Source organism: Neoarius graeffei, chromosome 21 (genome assembly GCF_027579695.1).
Source record: "Neoarius graeffei isolate fNeoGra1 chromosome 21, fNeoGra1.pri, whole genome shotgun sequence".
In the NCBI taxonomy this organism is placed as follows: Eukaryota; Metazoa; Chordata; class Actinopteri; order Siluriformes; family Ariidae; genus Neoarius; species Neoarius graeffei.
In genome coordinates, this window is record NC_083589.1 from 9,082,453 (window position 1) to 9,103,121 (window position 20,669).

The 20,669-nt window shown below is 42.2% G+C and overlaps 1 protein-coding gene across 1 annotated transcript in view; it reads left to right on the forward strand.

Annotated features, from left to right (window-relative positions):
• Positions 1 to 1,366: 1,366 nt before the first annotated feature.
• LOC132869696 (serine/threonine-protein kinase pim-2-like) overlaps positions 1,367 to 20,669 on the forward strand; it is a gene marked incomplete at its 5' end in the record, with an annotated part of 151,837 nt that continues 132,534 nt past the window's right edge. Inside the window, 5 exons of the mRNA XM_060903016.1 lie at positions 1,367 to 1,383; positions 4,626 to 4,804; positions 5,130 to 5,387; positions 6,643 to 6,693; positions 13,940 to 14,029. Coding sequence (XP_060758999.1) covers positions 1,367 to 1,383; positions 4,626 to 4,804; positions 5,130 to 5,387; positions 6,643 to 6,693; positions 13,940 to 14,029 — 595 coding nt within the window. The remainder of the gene's footprint in view (positions 1,384 to 4,625; positions 4,805 to 5,129; positions 5,388 to 6,642; positions 6,694 to 13,939; positions 14,030 to 20,669) is intronic.

The window sequence follows — 20,669 nt, forward strand, 5'->3', positions numbered from 1 at the left end:
AGGTGTAAATGGGACATACGCCCTTTTGGCTCCAACACCGATGCCCACTTCTGAGTAAGGTCTTTGTTGTTTTGTTGTTTTATTCAATATAGGTTGATTTCTGATGTGTCTTTTCGGTACAGTTAGATAGAGCTCATCAAGACCTTTCATTTGATATATAGAACTCATTTTCGCCAAAAATGCCACTTACTTCCCTCTGGCTCCAAACCCTCGATATATAGGTATATAGGCCTATATAGATATATCTATATATAGATATATAGGCCTGTATAATTTTAGGGAACCCTATTGTTGGTTTGGCTTGAATTTTTGTACTTGATAGGCCTAATAACTATAAATAAAAATAAAATGTAAATAGGCTATATTTTGACTAAATTACTATTATTGAAAAAAATCTAAAGATTTTCACCAGAGATCATGACAGGAGAACAGAAAAGGGACAGTGAGATAGGGTAGCCTAGAGGGAGATGACAGGGAGAGAGAGATAGTGTAGGGTCTGGAAATGTCCCAGGCCAGACTCCAACCTGGAGTCAGTCACCCTCTATTATTGTTGTTGTCTAGAAAGAGGTGCCGCATCGTTGTATTACAAAAAGTCATGCCAGTCCTCTGTTTATTAACCTGGCCTAAATTGGCCTACAATGCTACCTTAGAAACTGTTCCAACAACTTATCTGAAGGCTATAGCTATGCTGCTTTATGATGTTCTCATTTGATTAGGCAAAACACACAGTGAGGCTGGTATTAAAATAGCCTAGCTTAACCGATAATTAGCATGCTTACCATACTGTACATTAGTGCACAATGTGAAACTTATTGACATGGACTTCCCTGTTCAGAATAGCTGTGCAACACTACAATACAGAGAGAGATAAAGAGGCACTTTGCCTGAAAGAAATGAAGGAAAGGGAAAAGGAGGGAGGAGAAATAGGGATACAGCAATACAGCTGACTTTAGACTGAGATTAAAAGCTGCTCAGTTTCCAATGCAGACAGGTGGACTGTCTTCAAAATAAACAGAAATGCAAATGCCTAGTGATAAACAATACAAAGGAACATGGGGTGAGGCACCACTGTAAATGTGCAAGGCTTGGCTTTAGACTTTGGCATCAGTCAGTCCAGTTGAGGAGAATGTATGCAGAATCTACGTAGAGGACAATAGATGTAGATGAGAGGAGAATATACGTATGTAAGAGGAGAATATATGTAGGGGAGAGTGGGGTAAGATGAGCCACTTTTTACATTTTTCATCATAACTACATGTTAAAGCCATTTTTGCTTCCAGTCTACACACCATACCAAATTTCAAAGTGTACTGTTACTATCTGAGCAAAACATAATTGATAAGCTCTTATGGTTAGAGTGATATTACCTCTTGAAAAAAAAATGTCAAGTGGCTCAACTTACCCCATGCACGGGGTAAGATGAGCCACTGTGTGGGGTAAATTGAGCCAACACAAAACATGTTAGGTTAACAAAGTAAACAACTTTTATTATTAGAAATGCAATCAATGAATCAAGTCAAGTCAATCAAGTGGGGGATAGGGCCGTTGCATAGAGAAGGGGAGATGAAGAGAGAGGTGATAGAACGAGGGATAGATAGGGAGGGATAGATAGATGGATAGAGAGAGAGAGATATGAGTAGATAGATAGAAAGAGGGATGGTTAGAGAGGGAATGAGAGATATACTATATTATAGAAATTACTAAAACAGTAGAACAGTGCCAAAAAAAATCTTATTTCTTTCAGTAGGTTAAAACATTGCTAAAACATGCAGCAATCATTCCATCAATCATTCAATCATTTCATCATTATTCAATGTTCCAAGCGTTCAAATGGCAAGGGAACACCATTTGCCTCTCCCTCCGTGCTGTCCCCCCAACAGTAAAGGGGCGGGGCAATTTTTTCACAATATCCTGTCTTGACAGGACAGCCTCATCTTTCTCTTTGAAGACAAAGGTTGGCTTTCTTGCAGAGCCATGGCATGACCGGCTTCTTTTGAGAAATCTTGCCTCTATTTCGAAGACATCCAATTTGATTATCTGGCCAATGAAGAAATGCACTTTCTTCTTCCCCGTGTATTTTGCCACAACATAATCCCCCACATCTAACAACTGGTCTTCCTCATCTGATGTCATATATATATATATATATATATATATATATATATATATATATATATATATATATGTTGTTGTCATATATGACCAGTAAATGTGAAAACTTAAGTGTCATCCATACTGGGTAAGCTCAGCCACCAATGGGGTAAGTTGAGCCAGTGGCTCAACTTGCCCCACATCTAATGGCTCATCTTACCCCATGGCCACCATTTTGTAGAAAAATGCTAATAAAGGGGATTAGGCTAATCAAAATTATTTTTATTAGCATTCATATCATAGCTTAGAAAGCCACTAACTTAACCCTAATGTGTCTAAATATTATTCTACTTTTGTCTTCTCTAAATCATCTTCACTGTGGACAAACATGGAATTGACTTAGAAAGCACAAAAACACATTTTTATAAATATGTCCCTCACTTAGTTTGACATGTGGTGCTCCTCTCCACAAGTGTAAGTAAATGGTCCCGGCCCCCTTTGAATGTGGTCACATGGTCACAATTGTTTACTGTTTCTTAGAAACAGGGGGTGGCTCATCTTACCCCCTGGCTCATCTTACCCCGCTCTCCCCTATGTGAGAGAAGAATGTGTGTATGTGGGAGGAGAATGTATGCATGTGAATGGAGAATATATGTATGTGAGAGGAGAATGTACGTATGTGAGAGGAGAATATATGTATGTGAGAGGAGACTATATGTATGTGAGAGGAGAATGTATGCATGTGAAAGGAGACTATATGTATGTGAGAGGAGAATGTATGCATGTGAGAGGAGAATATATGTATATGAGAGGAGAATGTACGTATGTGAGAGGAGAATACATGTATGTGAGAGGAGAATGTACGTATGTGAGAGGAGAATATATGTATGTGAGAGGAGAATGTATGCATGTGAAAGGAGAATATATGCATATGAGAGGAGAATGTACGTATGTGACAGGAGAATATATGTATGTGAGAGGAGAATGTACGTATGTGACAGGAGAATATATGTATGTGAGAGGACAATGTATGCATGTGAGAGTGAGAATATATGTATGTGAGAGGAGAATATACGTATGTGAGAGTGAGAATATATGCATGTGAGAGGATCAGAATAGACAAAGTCTTATGCGGCCCCTCATAGTATGAGAGAAGAATGTATGCATGTGAGAGGGTCAGAATAGATAAAGTCTTATGCGGCCCCTCATAGTACGAGAGGAGAATGTATGCATGTGAGAGGGTCAGAATAGATAAAGTCTTATGCGGCCCCTCATACAGCTCTGTGCTGCTCAGCTCTCTCTGGTCACCCGCATAACCAGTGGTGTGCACGGGGGGGTTGCCCCCCCTTGTGGCCCAATTGTTGAAAAACACATGCTAAAGTGCCATCTTGGGAGCCAAAATGTGTGCTAAACTGCCCTCAAGTGTCCTCTCGGGAGCCAAAACACGTGCTAAAGTGCCCCCTTGGGAGCCTTGAGAGGGAGAGAGAGACCAGCATGATGATCAGCTAAGTAGAACACAGCTGGGTGAGCATTATAAACTGTGAATGTAGCTTTAGTATACATTATAATACACTTTGCAATAAAAAGGGCGCTATATGTGCCCTTTTTTTTCTTTCCGCCCCGCCCTTCAAAAAGTCTGTGCACACCACTGCACATAACTAAATTTTTTACATCACTACATGATGTAAATCATCACACATTACCTGCCAGTTCAATCCACCTCCTCTCCGTCCACAGCTGATGCTCAGCCACGCCCCGCTGCCACAACTAGGTTACAAGACTGAACTGGTTTGACTGAGACTCTGTAATTGAACCACAACACACACCAGGGATGTAGAATTGCCGTAGCTCTGAAATATGTGGTGAGTAAATCACTTCCTGTTGTGTGGAACCTTTTGTTCTGTCTGAAGCTTTTAGCTGTGGATCTTTCTAGTCTCTTAGAAATGAGGAAACATGGCGACACATTCCATCTTTATCCAGGAAGCGTTAAGTTCCACACAACAGTTTTAATCAGTTAATGCATATCAACAAAATCTGGAACATGAAGCAAACGAATCATGTAAAATCCTTCATTGTATCTGAAGTCAGCTGCTGTGATTAATGGCTGTCTTTTTGTGTGGCAAGATTTAATGCTGCTTTGCTGAGCTCTAAAATGTAGTGTGTGTGTGTGTGTGTGTGTGTGTGTAAATATACTAATTACACTCATTTGTATAATGATGGCTTGTAGAACAGATTTATTTATTTTTTATGTGAACAGGTTGCTATTAAATGTCAAGCCAAAGACTGCAATGATGAAACAATCATCATCATCATCATCATCATCAAAAGTAAACTTACTTTAACGTCAATCACGTTATTACCTTTCATTCATACAACATCTCAAAGGAAGACTGCTGATCTCGAGTTAGTGCCAAGTCAAACCTTCTCCATTGTACCATTTCTGCTTACCTCAGTGTAGACGTCTGCCCTCCATGCTAACCCATTGCTAAGGGTGTGTGTGTGTGTGCGCGATTTTAGCCTGGAGTGACGAACAGCCTCCCACTGGAGGTGGTGTTAATGGAGATAGTGTCCAAGCCTCCTTGCTGTAAGAATGTGATGGAGCTGCTGGAATGGTTTGAGATGCCTGATTTCTTCATCTTAGTGCTGGAGCGACCCGTCCCCTGCATGGATCTCCAAAAATTCTGTGCATTTAACAACTATCATGGGTTGAGAGGTCATGTGGCAGGTGGTTCAGGCTGATTGTCAATGCTGTAAATGTGGAGTTTTTCACCGTGAGCAAGAAGCCTTTATGTGTCACACATACACTCAAGCACAGACTTAAGCACACAGTGAAATTCCTCCTCTGCATTTAATCCATCTGAAGCAGTGAACACACACAAGTGAGCAATGAACACACACACATACCCAGAGCAGTGGGCAGCTATACGACAGCACTCAGGGAGCAGTTGGGGGTTAGATGTCTTGCTCAAGGGCACTTCAGCCCAACCTTCAGGCCATGGCTGCCCCATTTTAACCTAATGGCATGTCTTTGAACTGTGGGGGAAACCAGAGCACCCAGAGAAAACCCACGCAGACATGGGGAGAACATGCAAACTCCACACAGAAAGGTCCCTGTCGGCCATTGGGCTCAAACCCAGAACCTTCTTGCTGTGAAGCAACAGTGCCACGACACCTCCGTGCCAGCCGCGACATCAAGCTTGAAAATATTCTGATCAATCTGGACACGCTGGAGGTGAAGCTGATCAACTTCGGCTGTGGCAAGTTGCTGACGGACGAGGTCTACAAGGACAATAAAGGTCAGTTCTCTATAGATATGCACACACAGATATACAGTGTCTTGCAAAAGTATTCATCCCCCTTTGTGTTTGTCCTGTTTTGTCACATTACAAGCTGGAAGTAAAATGCATTTTATAGCTTAGCACATCTAGCCACTGGATTTTTGCCCATTCCTCAAGGCAAAACTGCTCCAACTCCTTCAAGTTAGATGGGTTGTGTTGGTGTACAGCAATCTTCAAGTTATGCTACAGATTCTCAATTGGATTGAGAACTGGACTTTGACTAGGCCATTCTAAGACATTTAAATGTTTCCCTTTAAACAACTCCAGTGTAGCTTTAGCAGTATGTTTAGGATCATTGTCCTGCTGGAACATGAACCTTCATCCCAGTCTCAAACCTCTGGCCGACTCAAACAGGTTTTCCTCCAGAATTGTCCCTGTATTTAATGCCATCCATCTTTCCTTCAGTCCTGACCAGTTTTTCTGTCCCTGCAGATGAAAAATAGCCCCAGAGCATGATGCTGCCACCAGCATGCTTCACTGTAGGAATGGTGTTCTCAGGGTGTTGGGTTTGAGCCATACATGGCATTTCCCATGATGGCCAAAAAGCTTCTTCCATGTGTTTGGGGAGTCAGCCACATGCTGTTGGACAAACTCCAGATGTGTTTTCTTTGAAGGGATCCTCCAGTGGATTTACTCTTAAACTTATTTTAAGTAAAAGTATTCGTAGATTTCAACAGTTAAACATTCATGTTCAGAGACTAAATAGCGTTCTAGAAAAAATTATTTTTATTAAAATACCAGATGGGCCTCCTGCAGAAGTGACGTATGCAATGACATGGCTAAGAGGAAGCTTGGAGCAACTCAGCTGTTTATATCCTCTGCTTACATTATGGTTTTGCTACTAGTAGAGTTTGAACGAATCATCTAATGAGATGCTTTCATCTCCCAAAAAAGAACACTGGGATAATCTTGTCTTTGAAGACAACTGTCTCTGTCTGGATTTCAACACTGACTGGTTCATCTGTTTGCACAGCAATATCCCTCTTTCCGGTCAGTTCACACTCCTAGCACATAAATGAAAATGAAATAAACTACCATGAAATAAAACTTCAGAAATTTCAAAAGAGTGAGTTTCATGCAAAATGTTGAGTAATTCTCTTATCTGGACTATAATCGACCGTACCTGAAGCTCAATCGAATTCTCTGTCTTTTGATCTATCAGTGATTGTTCTTTAATGTCTGTGTTTTCTTTGTTACCTGTATTTTCTTCCAGGATATGTTGAAGAGCCTACAACACATCGGAATACCAATTACAATTCACCAGGTAAGACACTGATAATATACCACAACACTGTAAAAAATGATTTGATGTTTTAACTTAAAGTTAGTACTCAGGCTGCCTCAAAATTTTGAGTTCAGTGAAATTAATATAGTAAGTTAACACAGTGAGGTGAACAATTTACCTTATTATATGAGTTTCAATGAACTCAAAATTTTAAGGCAGCCTGGGTACTAACTTTTTAAAGTTAAAACAACAAATTTTTTACAGTGAAAGAATCACGGTAGAACAAAGTCAAAACTAAACTTCTGGTGTTGTCTCTGTTGCTGCTCAACACAGCATCGGTGGACTTTTGGAGCTGAACGATGGGCAAATATTGTTGGCATGGCATCGTCTTTTCTCTTTCTTTTTATTCTGGAAGCCCCCATTAATCTTGCTTTTAATTCTGTCAATTCATTGAAACAGGATGATTCAAATTGTTTGGAGCATAAGTAGGACACCGCAGGCGGATTGTTTTGAGGTCTTCCGATGGCATGAATTCATTTCTTGTGAATAGTCGGACAATTCTGGCCAGGTAAACAGTGAAAAATTATCTTCTCGTCCTTCTTTTTAGCATCATTTTGGCATTTATATGCTGCACAATGAGGCATACTTATTTAAAAACCTATAAATTTGGTAAACACACTTGTAAAACGAGCAGAGGATATAAACAGTGGAGTTGCTCCAAGCTTCCACGAACCCATGTCATTGCATACGTCACTTCTGCGGGAGGCCTGTCTGGTATTTTAATAAAAATAAAATTTTCTAGAACACTGGTCTCCAAAAATGAATGATTGACTGTTGAAATCAACAAATACTTTTACTTAACATAAGTTTATGAGTAAATCCGCTGGAGGATCCCTTTAAGCAATGGCTTTTTTCTGGCACAGCTTAAAGTGGTCCTATGGACAAATAATCCCATCTCCTCTGTGGATCTTTGCAGCTCCTTCAGTGTTATCTTTGGTGTCTTTGTTGCATGTCTGATTAACACCCTCCTTGCCCAGTCTGAGTTTTAGTGGGTGGCCTTCTCTTTTTCATGGTTCTCATGTTGCTTGCTTAGTAGTGTTGCAGAGTCAGGGTCCTTCTTCTTCTTCTTCTTTATGTTTATTGGCGGTTGGCATCCAACATGGTGCATTACCGCCACCAACTGTTATGGGTGTGGAGCATCAATGGGGATTTCAATGCTTAGTCCTACTTTACTATGTGAGAAAAAAAAAAAGGTGAAATTAAATTCTCTCAAATAACCTAGTAGCCTTTAGGAATGTCATAATATGTATCCATGCTAATGGTTTAACTGTGGAAAAGGAAAGTAAATCTTCTATTGTTAATGTTGTGTATCCTAATGCTTTGACCCTTTCTAGTAGGATTTCTCTTTCTGTATTGTAAGCTTGACACTGTAGCAAAACATGTTCCACTGTTTCTATTTGGTTGCATGATGCACATTGACCAGTATTATGTTTTCCTACTACATAGAGACCATGGTTAAGGCCGGTGTGTCCTATTCTTAACCTTGTAATTATTGTTTCCCCCCTTCTGTTCCAGTTACCCTGCCTTTTTGAAGGGACTACCTGCTGAATCTTGTGAAGAAATCTCCCCTTTGTGTTTGTATGCCATTGTTTTTGCCATAACTTGCTTACTTTAGTTTTGATTATGGTTTTAACTTCGTATTTACTTAATGGCACACCTAAATCACCCAAACTCAATTTAAGGGCTTTTTTGGCCAGAGAGTCCACTACTTCATTGCCATGTATTTCTACATGTGCTGGAACCCAAATGAAACTTACAGCTATATCCCTATGATTTAAACGATATAAACTCTGATAAATTTCATATATTAAGTCAAGCCTGCAAGAAGACTGAAAGTTTAGAATACTGACCAAAGCTGCCATGGAATCTGAACATATAACAAAACTGTTTGGCTTAGAATCTTCTATCCAGACCAGTGCAAATAAAATAGCTAACAGCTCCACAGAATAGACTGCCAGGTTGTCTGATGTTCTACGCTTAAGTGATGTTTCAAACTCCGGTATGTATACTGCTGCTCCTGTCTTTCCTGTGTCTGGATCTTTTGAACCATCAGTGTATACTTGAACCATTCCATTATATTTAGTGCTTAAGTACTGTTGCACCATAGCATTCATCTCACCATATTCGTTACTGTGCTTTGACAGCTTAGCAATTTCAAAATCTACTGTAGGCATGGGGAATAACCAAGGAGGAGTAGCTGGTAATGCTACTGTGCAGCTCAGAGATATTTTTGTCAAGCCCAACTTCTCAGCTTCACCATCTCCTATCCATCCAAAACTATTATATTGCTTGTGCCCATGTTCCCAACACTTTCCTAGGACTGCTTTAGTTGGGTGATCCTGTCTGTGTCCCTGCAATGTGGCCCAGTAAGTCATGTTTAGCTGTAGACGTCGCAGTGAAAGTGGCATTTCACCAACCTCTACCTGCAGTGCCGGAACTGGTGAAGTCTTAAAAGCCCCACAACATAAACGTAAAGCCTGTGCCTGAATAACATCCAGTTTCTGCAAATGGGATTTTGCAGCTGACCCATGTGTAATACATGCATAATCTAGGGCTGACCTAATTAAAGCAGTATAGATGTGCTTAAGAGACCTCATACTTGCACCCCAGCTACTTCCTATGAGACATCTCATAATATTTACTGCCTTTTTGCACTTGGTTATGACCTTCTGGATATGTTCTCCATAAGTTAATTTATGATCCATCCACACACCTAGAAATCTAATACATAAGACTTGCTTAATTGGCTGCCCATAAAGAGTAATCTGAACATTAGGGTTAACTCACTTTTTGGAGAAACACATTACTTGGGTTTTATCAACAGAGAAACGAAAACCCCATTTATTACCCCACTCTTCCACATTATTGACAGTTTCTTTTGCACAAATGCTACATTACGGCCTCTGACCCATAGCGCCCCATCATCTGCATATAATGACCTACCAAGACTAGCATCAACTCCAGAAAAAACGTCATTAATCATAATGTTAAAAAGAATAGGACTACATACACTGCCTTGGGGAGTTCCATTTTCTATGGAGTAAGTATTAGAATGAGATGCCCCAACCCTTACTTCTATACTCCTGTCCCTTAAAAAATCCATCACCCAGTTATACATTCTCCCACCTATGCCCAAGGAATCTAACTTGATGAGAAGACCCTCTTTCCACAGCATATCATATGCCTTCTCCACATCAAAGAATACTGCATTCACTTGCTCCTTGTTGGCCTGAGCCTTCCTGATCTCATTTTCTAGACATACAACTGGGTCCATGGTGGTCCTTCCTTTCCTAAATCCACTCTGATGGCAAGTAAACAAGTTTCTGCTTTCCACCACATATGTTAGTCTGTCTGTAACCATACGTTCCATACTTTTACACATATTTGATGTTAAGGCAATGGGTCTATAGCTAGTTGCCTCACACTTATCTTTACCAGGTTTTCCAATAGGTATAATAACTGAGTGCTTCCAAGCCAGTGGTAGGGTCCCTGATTCCCATACCCTATTATATAGTTTTAAAATTATCTCCTGAGCTTCAGGGGTTAAACACTCCACCATCTTATAACATATTTCATCCTTACCAGGGGATGTTGCTCTAACCCCAGCCAAGGCTCTTTTCAGCTCAAATAAGGAAAAAGCTCCATTACCATCATTCTTTTTATCAAATATATTAGGGTGATCTCTTAACATTTCATTTCTAGCTGCTCTTGTTTCTGGAGTCAAATTCTCAGAGCTATGAACTCTTACAAATGTTTTAGCTAATGCTTCAGCCTTGTCTTCGTTGCTGATCATGACTTCATCCTTATACCTTATAGCTGGTAGTGTGAACTCCCTTCTAATACCACCCATCTTCCTTATCATACTCCACACATCATTAATTTGAATATCCCTTCCTATTTTACTACAGAAATGTTGCCACTGTTGTCGCTTGGCTTGTCTAACTACTCTCCTAACAACTGCTTGGGCCTTCTTGTATGCCACTAAGTCATTAAAAGAAAATGTAGCTTTAACCTTCTTAAAAGCTTTGTTCCTTTCCTGTATAGCCTTTTTGCAGTCATCTGTCCACCAAGGAACCATTTTACGCTGTCCATGACCACTGCCCTTACCAATAATCTGTAATGCAGTAGAATGCATAACTTCTGTTATTATTCCATTAAAATCATCCACGCTATCACAATTGTCTGTGTTTATTCCTTCCAACTTAACACTACTGAACATACTGTATGCTGCCCAGTTAGCATTCTTTAATTTCCATCTAGGGGAGCCTACCTCCTCCAGTCGAACATGCCCCACTCCAATTTCACACATAATTGGATAGTGGTCACTACCTATAGTGGTATCTCCAAACACTTCCCATTTAGTGACACTGGCTATTGGTTCAGATACCAAAGTAAGGTCAATTGGGGATTCCAATCCTCTTGCCACATCTACTCTAGTTCCCCTTCCATCATTCACACACACCAAGCCCCTATCCTCTAGGAATTCCTCAACCATATTACCATTGTGATCTGTGTGTGTACTACCCCAAAGAGTGCTGTGCGCATTAAAATCCCCACACCATACCATCTTATTAGTTACTTCTCCAATGATACTATCAAAGATCTCTCTACTTAATTTCTTACATGGATTGTAAAAATTCACTATCCACACATTTGAGTTGCCTATCCATACCTCTACTACTATTGCTTCTGATTCTTTACTTACACTTATAACCCTATAGCCTAGCCCCTGTTGGATAAAGGTAACTATGCCACCTCCAGTACCACCTTCCCTGTCCCTTCGAATAGCAACATACCCATATAATACAAAATCTAACTGTGATTTGAGCCAAGTTTCTTGTATACATATTACTTGAGGTTTCTCATTCATTTCTTCAATGAAACTCTTGAATTCTTGCCCATTAGCACAAAGACTACGGGCATTCCATTGTAGAATCATAAAGACCATTACAAACCAGTACATGATGATTGTGTATCTTGTAATCCAGCAGTGAGTGTCTCATTTATCATTTCTACAGTTATCTCCCCCACATCAAGATATTTTTTTTGCTGCCCTTATGATAATTTTGATCCTGTCTGTTCTGCTCTGAGTTTGGGCTGAACAGTTAATTATTTCGGCAAGGAAGGCCACAAACTTAACCTTCTCCACTCCCACATTTATCTTATCTGCTGTATGGCCATTTGCATGATTTAGGTTCTGCTCCATCACTCTCCTCATTGGTGGTTGTTGTACCATAACATTGTCTCTCTTTGTAGCTCTATTAACTTTTTTGATAGCCTCAGCATATGTGAGCTTCTCCTCCACTTTAACTCTTTGTACCTCAGCTGCTCGTTTGTGTGCCTCACATCCCTTATATGCTGCGCTATGCTCACCACCACAGTTACAACATTTGATTTTTGTTCCCTCATTACATTTGCCATATTCATGACCTTCCTCCCCACATTTGCCACAACGCTGTTTACCTCTACACACTGCTGCCACATGCCCAAATCTCTGACATTTGAAACATCTTAATGGTGGTGTAAGGCTGCTGGGCCATAGAAGGTTCACGCTGCACGCTGCATGCTGCACGCTACACGCTACACGTTCACGTGAAGAACCGGACCCTGGGCCATTAAACTTCATGCTTGGATGTTCACGTGTTGCGTCTGTTCTACTTTGACCGAGTAACCAACAATACGGACTCTTCGGATGACGACGATTGCCTCATTCTGCTTTTACTGAGACAGAGGAAGAGAAAAAGGAACAGAATTTGGAGCCGAGAACACTTCCTTCTGAGAGAAACCCGTGGTGAATTTCACCGAACATTCTATAATCTGCTTGACAATCCCGATGAAGAACTATTTTTCAATTATACCATTCAATTATATTTTTTCTGAAGTTTTCCCCTGAAAGCATAGAGTTATCTCCCTAGACCCGTTCTGATTGGCTGGCGCGGCGGTGACCGCATGCATTGACTGGAATTTCCATCTTCACGCCTAGAAAAAAGTGTGCATGTTCATTTCACGCTTCACGCGTGAAGTGTGCAGCGTGCAACGTGAACGCCGTTCTATGGCCCAGAGCAAGTCATGCTACGTTTGTCCACTTTTCTTTACACGCGTGTAGCGTGTAGTGTGCAGCGTGCAGCGTGAACCTTCTATGGCCCAGCTGCCTAATGTACGGCCTCACCTGATAGCTTAAATATCCTACCTTGACTCGAACTGGCAGCACTTCTTCACTGAATTGTAGCATAATAGATAAGCTTTCCTGCTTGCCCCCATTCGTAGTATACATCAACCGTTTTGCTTTCACTACTTTAGCTCCTGTTACATTACTCAAAACATCTTCAATTGGTATGTCAGTTGCTACCCCTGTGATTACCCCTTGTACTGTTCTCTTTCCTCCCCAAGCAAAACACTTCACTCTCTTTCCATCTAAGGATGTTAGTTTAATTACACGCTCTTGCTGCTCAATGTCCTTACATATAATCAGTAGATTTCCATCTCTAAGGGGTTTAACACTCACTTCTCCAATACTATCATTCAAAGCTTTAGTCAGCTTCAATGGATTGACAGAACCGGGAGAATCAAACTGGAGCTTTACCTTAAAACCTTCCGGTTTTCTCACACTGATAACACTATCCACATCCGAATTCCAAGAACCTTCTGAGTTGTTTTTCTTTCGTTTAGTTCTACTTCTATGTCTCACTTGCCATCCATCATTACTGTTTGTTTCTCCCGCATCCTCTCCCTCCATCTCCACCTTACTCTCTACTCCTGCATCATTTCCTGCCATCTCTGCTCCACCGACATTCATCGAGTCAGAACAGTTTGATTTTATACAGACATCATGTGACAGATCATGTGACACTTTGACTGCACACAGGTGGATCTTAATCAACTAATTATGTAACTTATGAAGTGAATTGTTTGGACCAGCTTTTATTTAGGGGTTTCATATGAAAGGGGGTGAATACCTATGCACACTCCAGATTTCTGTGGGTTTTTTTTTTCCTTCTTAATTATTGTTTGTGTCACAATGAAACAATTTTCACCTTTAAAGTGGTAGGCATGTTGTGTAAATCAAATGGTGCTAATCCCCCAAAAAATCCATTTTAATTCCAGCTTGTAATGCAACAAAACAGGACAAACACCAAGGGGATGACTATTTTTGCAAGACATTGTACAGTCACACCGTGGAGAAGCTTTTTTTGATGGTTTCCACTTTCTGTCATTTTTCATTCAGGCACTCCATGTTACTTTCCTCTTGAAATGATTCTCTCTGGCAAGTATTTTGCCATTCCTGCTACTGTCTGGTATCTGGGTGTGACCCTGTGTGAGATGGTCTGCAGATACTTGCCCTTTTCCAATGAGAATAAGATTATTTAGGGGCATCTGCAGCTCTGTCCTAATCTGTCTGAGGGTGAGAAAATGCACTTTCCATCATTCATTTCACTTTGCAAGTTTGAATTTCTATCTCAACATCACTGCTCACACAGAATGCTGTGACCTACTCCAGTGCTGCCTGGAAAAAGACCTTCAACATTGGCCAACTCTGAAGGAAATCCTCAAGCACAGATGGTTTAAATTCAGGAAGAACAAAAGGACAGTCCAGGTGAGACATTTAGAATAGAATAGACCGAATTACACTGAGCTCAGACACGCTATAATAGTGTGGAGTACAGGGATTGTACTGGATCACCACTGATTTCTGGAACAGAGATCGCTCTACTTTTGTGTTAAATGAGAAAATACTGATTGCTTCTGAGTGGATTTTAATATCCAACTATGTTTATTATTTTACAGCCCACTCCTGCTCTCTCATGTCTCTCAGTAGCCTCCTGCAGCAAAGTCGGACACCATCTGACTGTCTAAAGGGAGCTGTTGCTCTGCCCACTTCCCACTTTGAAAGCACCCAGAATGCCTCGCTGTCATCAGCACAAGGCCTCAGTGCTCCACTGCTGAAAGATGAGGTCCTGCTGTGGCAGATGTTTACTGCTGTCCTGGGTGTCACCCCAACTGGCCTGATCAAAGAATGTTCCTTTATTTTTGACAGAAGCAGATTTGTTTTATTTGGTATCAGATCCACCGCTGGTCCTGTTGAACTTTCCTAAATATAGCTGTGGAACAGTGATGATTTATAATTGCACAATCCAGTGGCACCCTGTGAGGGAATTTTAATGGATGAACATTATTATTCTCTATGTTTCTGTATGTTGAACTAAAGTGGCTTAGTTACTAAGAAGAGATGTTTTTCCACATGTTGTAATCGCTTTTCTGTGACCTTGGTGGTAATAAGCAGGGAGCTTGAGCTCTCCCTAACTTGCATCCACCTGCACATACCAGAGCACGCCAGGTGCATGCTTTAACAAAGCTTCATAGAAAATCTTGAGCCAATCACGTGAAGACACAAGCAGTGAGCGAATGCTTTCAGAGTATAATAGATAACATTTCCTAAAACACAACTCAGAGTGCGCGTACTCTCGGCATCATCAGAAGTGGTGTCTTCTTCTATTCTTCCCTTTCCTATTTTATATATCTTTTATATGATCTACTATAATAAATGACTGAAAAGACAACTGTTAAGCGTTCTGAAGTGTTTATTAGAAATTTCCATTACAATTTGGCGTCCCCTGGGTGGGCCCTATGCGTCTGATCCTCGGACGACGGAACACTCCCAAGGCTACGGTGCGGAGCTGAGAACTCGGACAAGAGACCAGGCCATCAGGGCTCACCGAACCAGTAAGTGATAACTTTGCCTTCTTGTGTAAAGAAATTAGTGGAAACAGTATTTAAAGAATGATACAAGAAATGGACAGAGATTTGTCCTAGTATTTAAAGAATGATGATATAAGAGATGGACAGAGATTGTCCCAGTCAAGGAAGACTGATATAAGAGATGGACAGAAGTTTGTCCGAGCCCAGGAGGACTGCTAAACTGTGGTACCATCAATATGTTTGCCGAAACGGATAAACACAATTTTGAGACAATAAACTGTGAGTAGTTTATTGGGTTGTGTAAGAGAATTATCCGCCCAAGTGACGACTGGGTAACGGCTCACCTACTTGAGCGAAGGAAGTACGGGTGCGTGTCTCAACGGACTCACGTTCAGCGATTCGTAACTGGGAAAGAATTGAATCTTGCTCCCTTTGTTCTGTGTGAACAACTGGCCCGTCGGAGGAACGGGATAGAGAGGTTTGATCACGAAGTCGCAAAGACACACCGGTGTGCACGCAAAATATTGATGAATTAACAGAGTACTGTCCTCCTCCAAATTTTAAAACAGAGAAACAGATTTTGTACACATGCGCGAGTTGTCTTTGAGGTTGTTGTGTTAAATGATACCTACTTTGGTTTAAGGCAAATGTCAGATAAATTGTTTACTAATAAGAACACACCTAAAAGATTATTGTGTCGCATTTTTGGACATAGTCCAACCTGCTCTTCTTGTGATCCTAATAAAAACTCAGCCATTGTTGTCATAACCTACTGATATAACAGTGTACAATGAGGAACAGAAACAGTAAGTTAGGGAAAGAAAAGAAAAAGCAAGTAAGTGTGAAGCTACATGTGCTATAATAAGAATTGGATGTTCCTATGACAGCCCAAACATCCAGTTTATGAAAACCTCGTATGGCGAGGATTATTTGGCACAGTTTGATATATGGGTAAAGGACTTAGGATTCCCTGGAAAGGGCAGTTTTAGTCCCAGGCAGATAGGACAGTTAGAAGAAAAGTTGAAACAGAAGGAAAAAGAAGAGTCTGCAGATAATGTTAAGTTCTTAGGGGACTGGAGGGTGTTTTCTGCATGGAAAGAAGAAACACTTAAGAGAGAGTACAAAAGAGAGAAACGACAGGCAGGGCTCTCACCCTCTTCTCAGTGTTTGAAATTTCAGATGGACCCTGACCTGGAGTCTGCCTCAACACCCTGACACACACTGCCTCCTCAGCGAGGCAGAGCATCACTCCCACAAGCGCTTCACCCACAGAAAGGGGGAGAAGTCAAGACAACGAAAAAAAAGAAAAAAAAAAAACTGAGCCTCTGGAATCTCTCCCAGCCTACCAGCCGCCTCCAGCATCAGCGCCTCTCAGCGCTTCTCCGTCACACACGAGATCCGGTCTTGCATATGGTGATGGAAAAGACACCCTCCTGGACCTGACCATGTGCTCACCAGTGGGTCCACAAGGCTGTAACCTAAAGTCTGAAGTTCTTCATCTTCCAATTGTGGAAGTGGCTGGAGCTGATGGTGTGCTGTTAGTCCACAGACCCTGGATGACAGCTGATATCAAGGAAAGCATGGCTTCTCTTCCCAACGTGAGAGAGGTAGGAGGAAGGAGATTTGGTAATGAACTGTTGATATTTTGCAGAGAATTCCGACCGACCACCCATGAACTTTGCTGCCTAATTATGACCAAGATGGGTATAGATTGGAGCAAAGTTTCCAAAGATTGGCCGGAAGCTGACCAGCGAATGACTACACCAGACTGGAGCGCGGCTGGCAATAGTGAGTATAGAGATACCATCACTGCTCTCTGTGCTCGTCTGGATAGTGCTTTTCCTTTGAACATAGACATGACTAAGATCAGTATGTGTAAGCAAGAAGATGGAGAAGGGGTGTCAGCATTTCTCACCTGTCTCACTGCCGTGCATGAGAAACACAGTGGCCTGACCAGACCCGCGACCCTGGCTGGAGTGGAAGGCACTCCTGAGGTCTGGGAAGCGCACCTGCGGAACAGTTTCATGAGCGGTATGGATCCAGCAGTGGCCAAGTTAGTAAAGCAGCTCTGTCTCCTGTGGGAAACCACCAGTCTCACCAAGATCGAGCAGTACACTGTGCATGCAGAAAAGCTGCTGAAAGAGAAGGAGAAGACAAAGTCGGCACAAAGAGACCAAGACCTACATGCCACCACTCTCACTCTTTTCTAGACTGTTCAGCCTGGAGAAAAAGGAACAAGAAGAGGAAGAGGTCGAAGTAGGGGCCGAGACAGGACAACCTGGAGTGACTCGTCCTGGATAAAAGGTGCAACCTGCTACAACTGCAATCAAAAGGGACACATTGCTCGAAATTGTCTCCACAGTAACAGGCAGAAGCCCTGTGAGGAGTACAGCAAAGCAGACTGATGGGCAGACTCCGGGAATGGGCCCCACACAGAGAACAGGGGAGGTAAAACACACACACCTGATGATACACATACACATAGACAGGAGCATTCACATAATGTTAAACACATTAGTAGCAGCACCTGCATGCAACAGCAAGACTACACAGAAATGCCCAATACACCAGTCCAAATAAATACACCTGAAGTTGCATTAAGTTTGTTAAAATACACAACTACTCCCTTTTCTAAACTCCCTTGTATGCCCCTCACTGTGTGTGGGCATGTGTTAACCTTTTTAGTAGATTCTGGAGCAGCACACTCAGTGATACAACATGGGGTACTTCCAGTAGACCCACCGCTCAGCTCAAATTCTATTCAGACAGTGGGCATCTCAGGACGACCTGTACCCGAAACTTTCTCAGTCAACCTCCTGTGTAAAAGCGAGGGAGGAATAGTTACGTCCCACTCATTCCTCATCTCACATGCATGTCCAGTAAATTTGTTAGCACATGATTTAATGTGTAAATTAGAAGTAAATCTCACGTCCACTCCAGATGGGCTAACTATTGAAGTAAGTGAAATGTGCAGTGTGCAGTATGGGTTTGGAAGCCCCCTGTATGTGTATGTCTGGCCGCTCTGCTCAGATCAGCTCACACAAACTCCCAAACACCTTGTACAGCTCGCATACTTGAACACCTCATCAGTTGACACAGATTATATGAAAGAGGAAGATTTGCATTGTACAGCACATGTTCACCAAGGGCAAGATGTAGAGTTTGAAAAGACTTGGTTTGCAGACCCCCACACACGTGAAAGATTGACCCTCAAAACTATGTATTGGTCTAAACATTATTGTGCTGTGCAGGTCCATTTTACTCGTTGTCCAAACAGCTGCAACAATGTTCATTGCAGTGTTCTCAAACATGTTATACGCAGCCTTGTGTCAGAGGACTCTGAGGTCGGCTGCTGCCAACATGATTTCTTTGACATCATTAATTCTATATCCCATGTCTCATTACCAAGGCCACGAGCCGCCCATTGGAAAGACGTGGGGAAGTGGGTCAGGAAGTGTGCAGTCGATGGCAATGAATGGTCCCAAACAGAGGACCCTAGTGTGTTGTTTTGTCAAAGGCTTGGGGTCTACAAACAAAGTCATGCTATGTTTGTGTATGTTAAGTGCAGCATAATATTAGCCACTGATGACCAGGGTCCTGGGGACCCCGGCCATGGTGGCCTGTTTGTCTCTGTTTCCACAGGCATAACTCCAGCAGAGGTGCACCCCAAATTGGCAGGAGTTCCAAATTCCGTTTGGGCAAAGGGTAAACATGATGTGGGCCTAATAAAGAATACTGAACCAGTGGTGATCACCCCCAAATCAGATTTCAGTCCTAAACAGACCCAGTACCCACTCAAACCAGAAGCAATCGCAGTTAAGAAGGCAAGAAAACCATCCCAGCGCGATGAGTGGAGGTTTGTCCAAGATCTGCAAGCAGTCAGTGCTGCGGTTGTTCCATGCGCACCTGACGTCCCTAAAGAGCGCTCTGCAGACCACACCCACTCTGGGACTGCCTGACCCCAATAAACCATTTGTTCAAACTGTAGATGAAAAGATGGGTTTTATGACCTCTGTTCTTTTGCAGAAACACGGGGATAGATTGAGACCTGTAGCTTACTTCTCCAGCAGGGTGGATCCAGTGGCGGCTGGACTTCCTGTTTGCCTGCGTGCAGTTGCTGCAGCTGAAAAGGTGGTAACTGCCTCCAGAAATATTGTGGGGTATTCTAACCTCACCCTTTGGTCCCACATGCTGTCTCCCTGCTTCTGTTGGAAAAAAAAAAGACGTCACATTTGTCAGCACAGAGATGGTTGAAGTATAACACTGTCATACTTGATATGCCTAACATCACTGTGAAACGTTGTTCTGTTCTGAATTCTGCCTCTCTTCTCCCTACAGAGGACGATGGAGAGCCACATGACTGTGTAGCTCTCACTAACGATTTTTTTTCCCCCAGGGCAGATTTAAAGAGTGACCCTTTGGAAAATCCAGGCATGGTCCTCTATGTGGATGGTTCAGCCTCCAGAGACCCAGAGATGGGAAAGAACAAAGTAGGTTTTGCCATAGTCTCAGATCACGAGGTCCTCAAGGCGTTGTGTCTGCCCTCAAACCTGTCGGCACAGGCTGCAGAGCTCTGTGCCCTTATCGAGACATGCAAATTGGCTGCAGGGCAATCTGTCAATATTTTTATGGACAGTAGGTATGCATTTGGCGTTGTGCACGATTTTGGCACCATTTGGAAACATAGAAATTTTCTCACTAGACCTCAACACAAGAGCTGCTGACCTGAGAAGGAAGTCAGCATACCCCGACGAATACCGAAGCTGAGTTGCCAAGTACCTTCAGAAGATCTACTAGTAGATGTGAATGCTGCTCAACAAGCTGATACACAGTACAGCAACAGTAATCATGGAGATGCTTGGACACAAGGTGGGCTCGGGACATAACAAACAGTATCCACCATGGAAGAGACGATTAGAGGCCAAGATAAAGGCAGCACAGAGAGAAGTTATCCAGCTAGCTGAACTACAGAAAGGAAACATGGTGAATAAAGGGGCACCCAGGAAGTACAACTCACTCTCCATACCAGAGGCACTCAAAACTGCCAAAATGAAGAGATACACCAAGGAGGGAGAGGCCAGGAGAATAAACAAGCTGTTCTCCACTGAACCAGCCAAGGTGTACTCTCAGTGGCAGGGGAACAACAACCGGTCAGACCAACCAAGAGCTGAGGTGGAAAAATACTGGAAAGACATATGGGAAAGAAAGGCATCACACAACACCGATGCCCAATGGTTAGTGGACCTAAGAGCTGACCA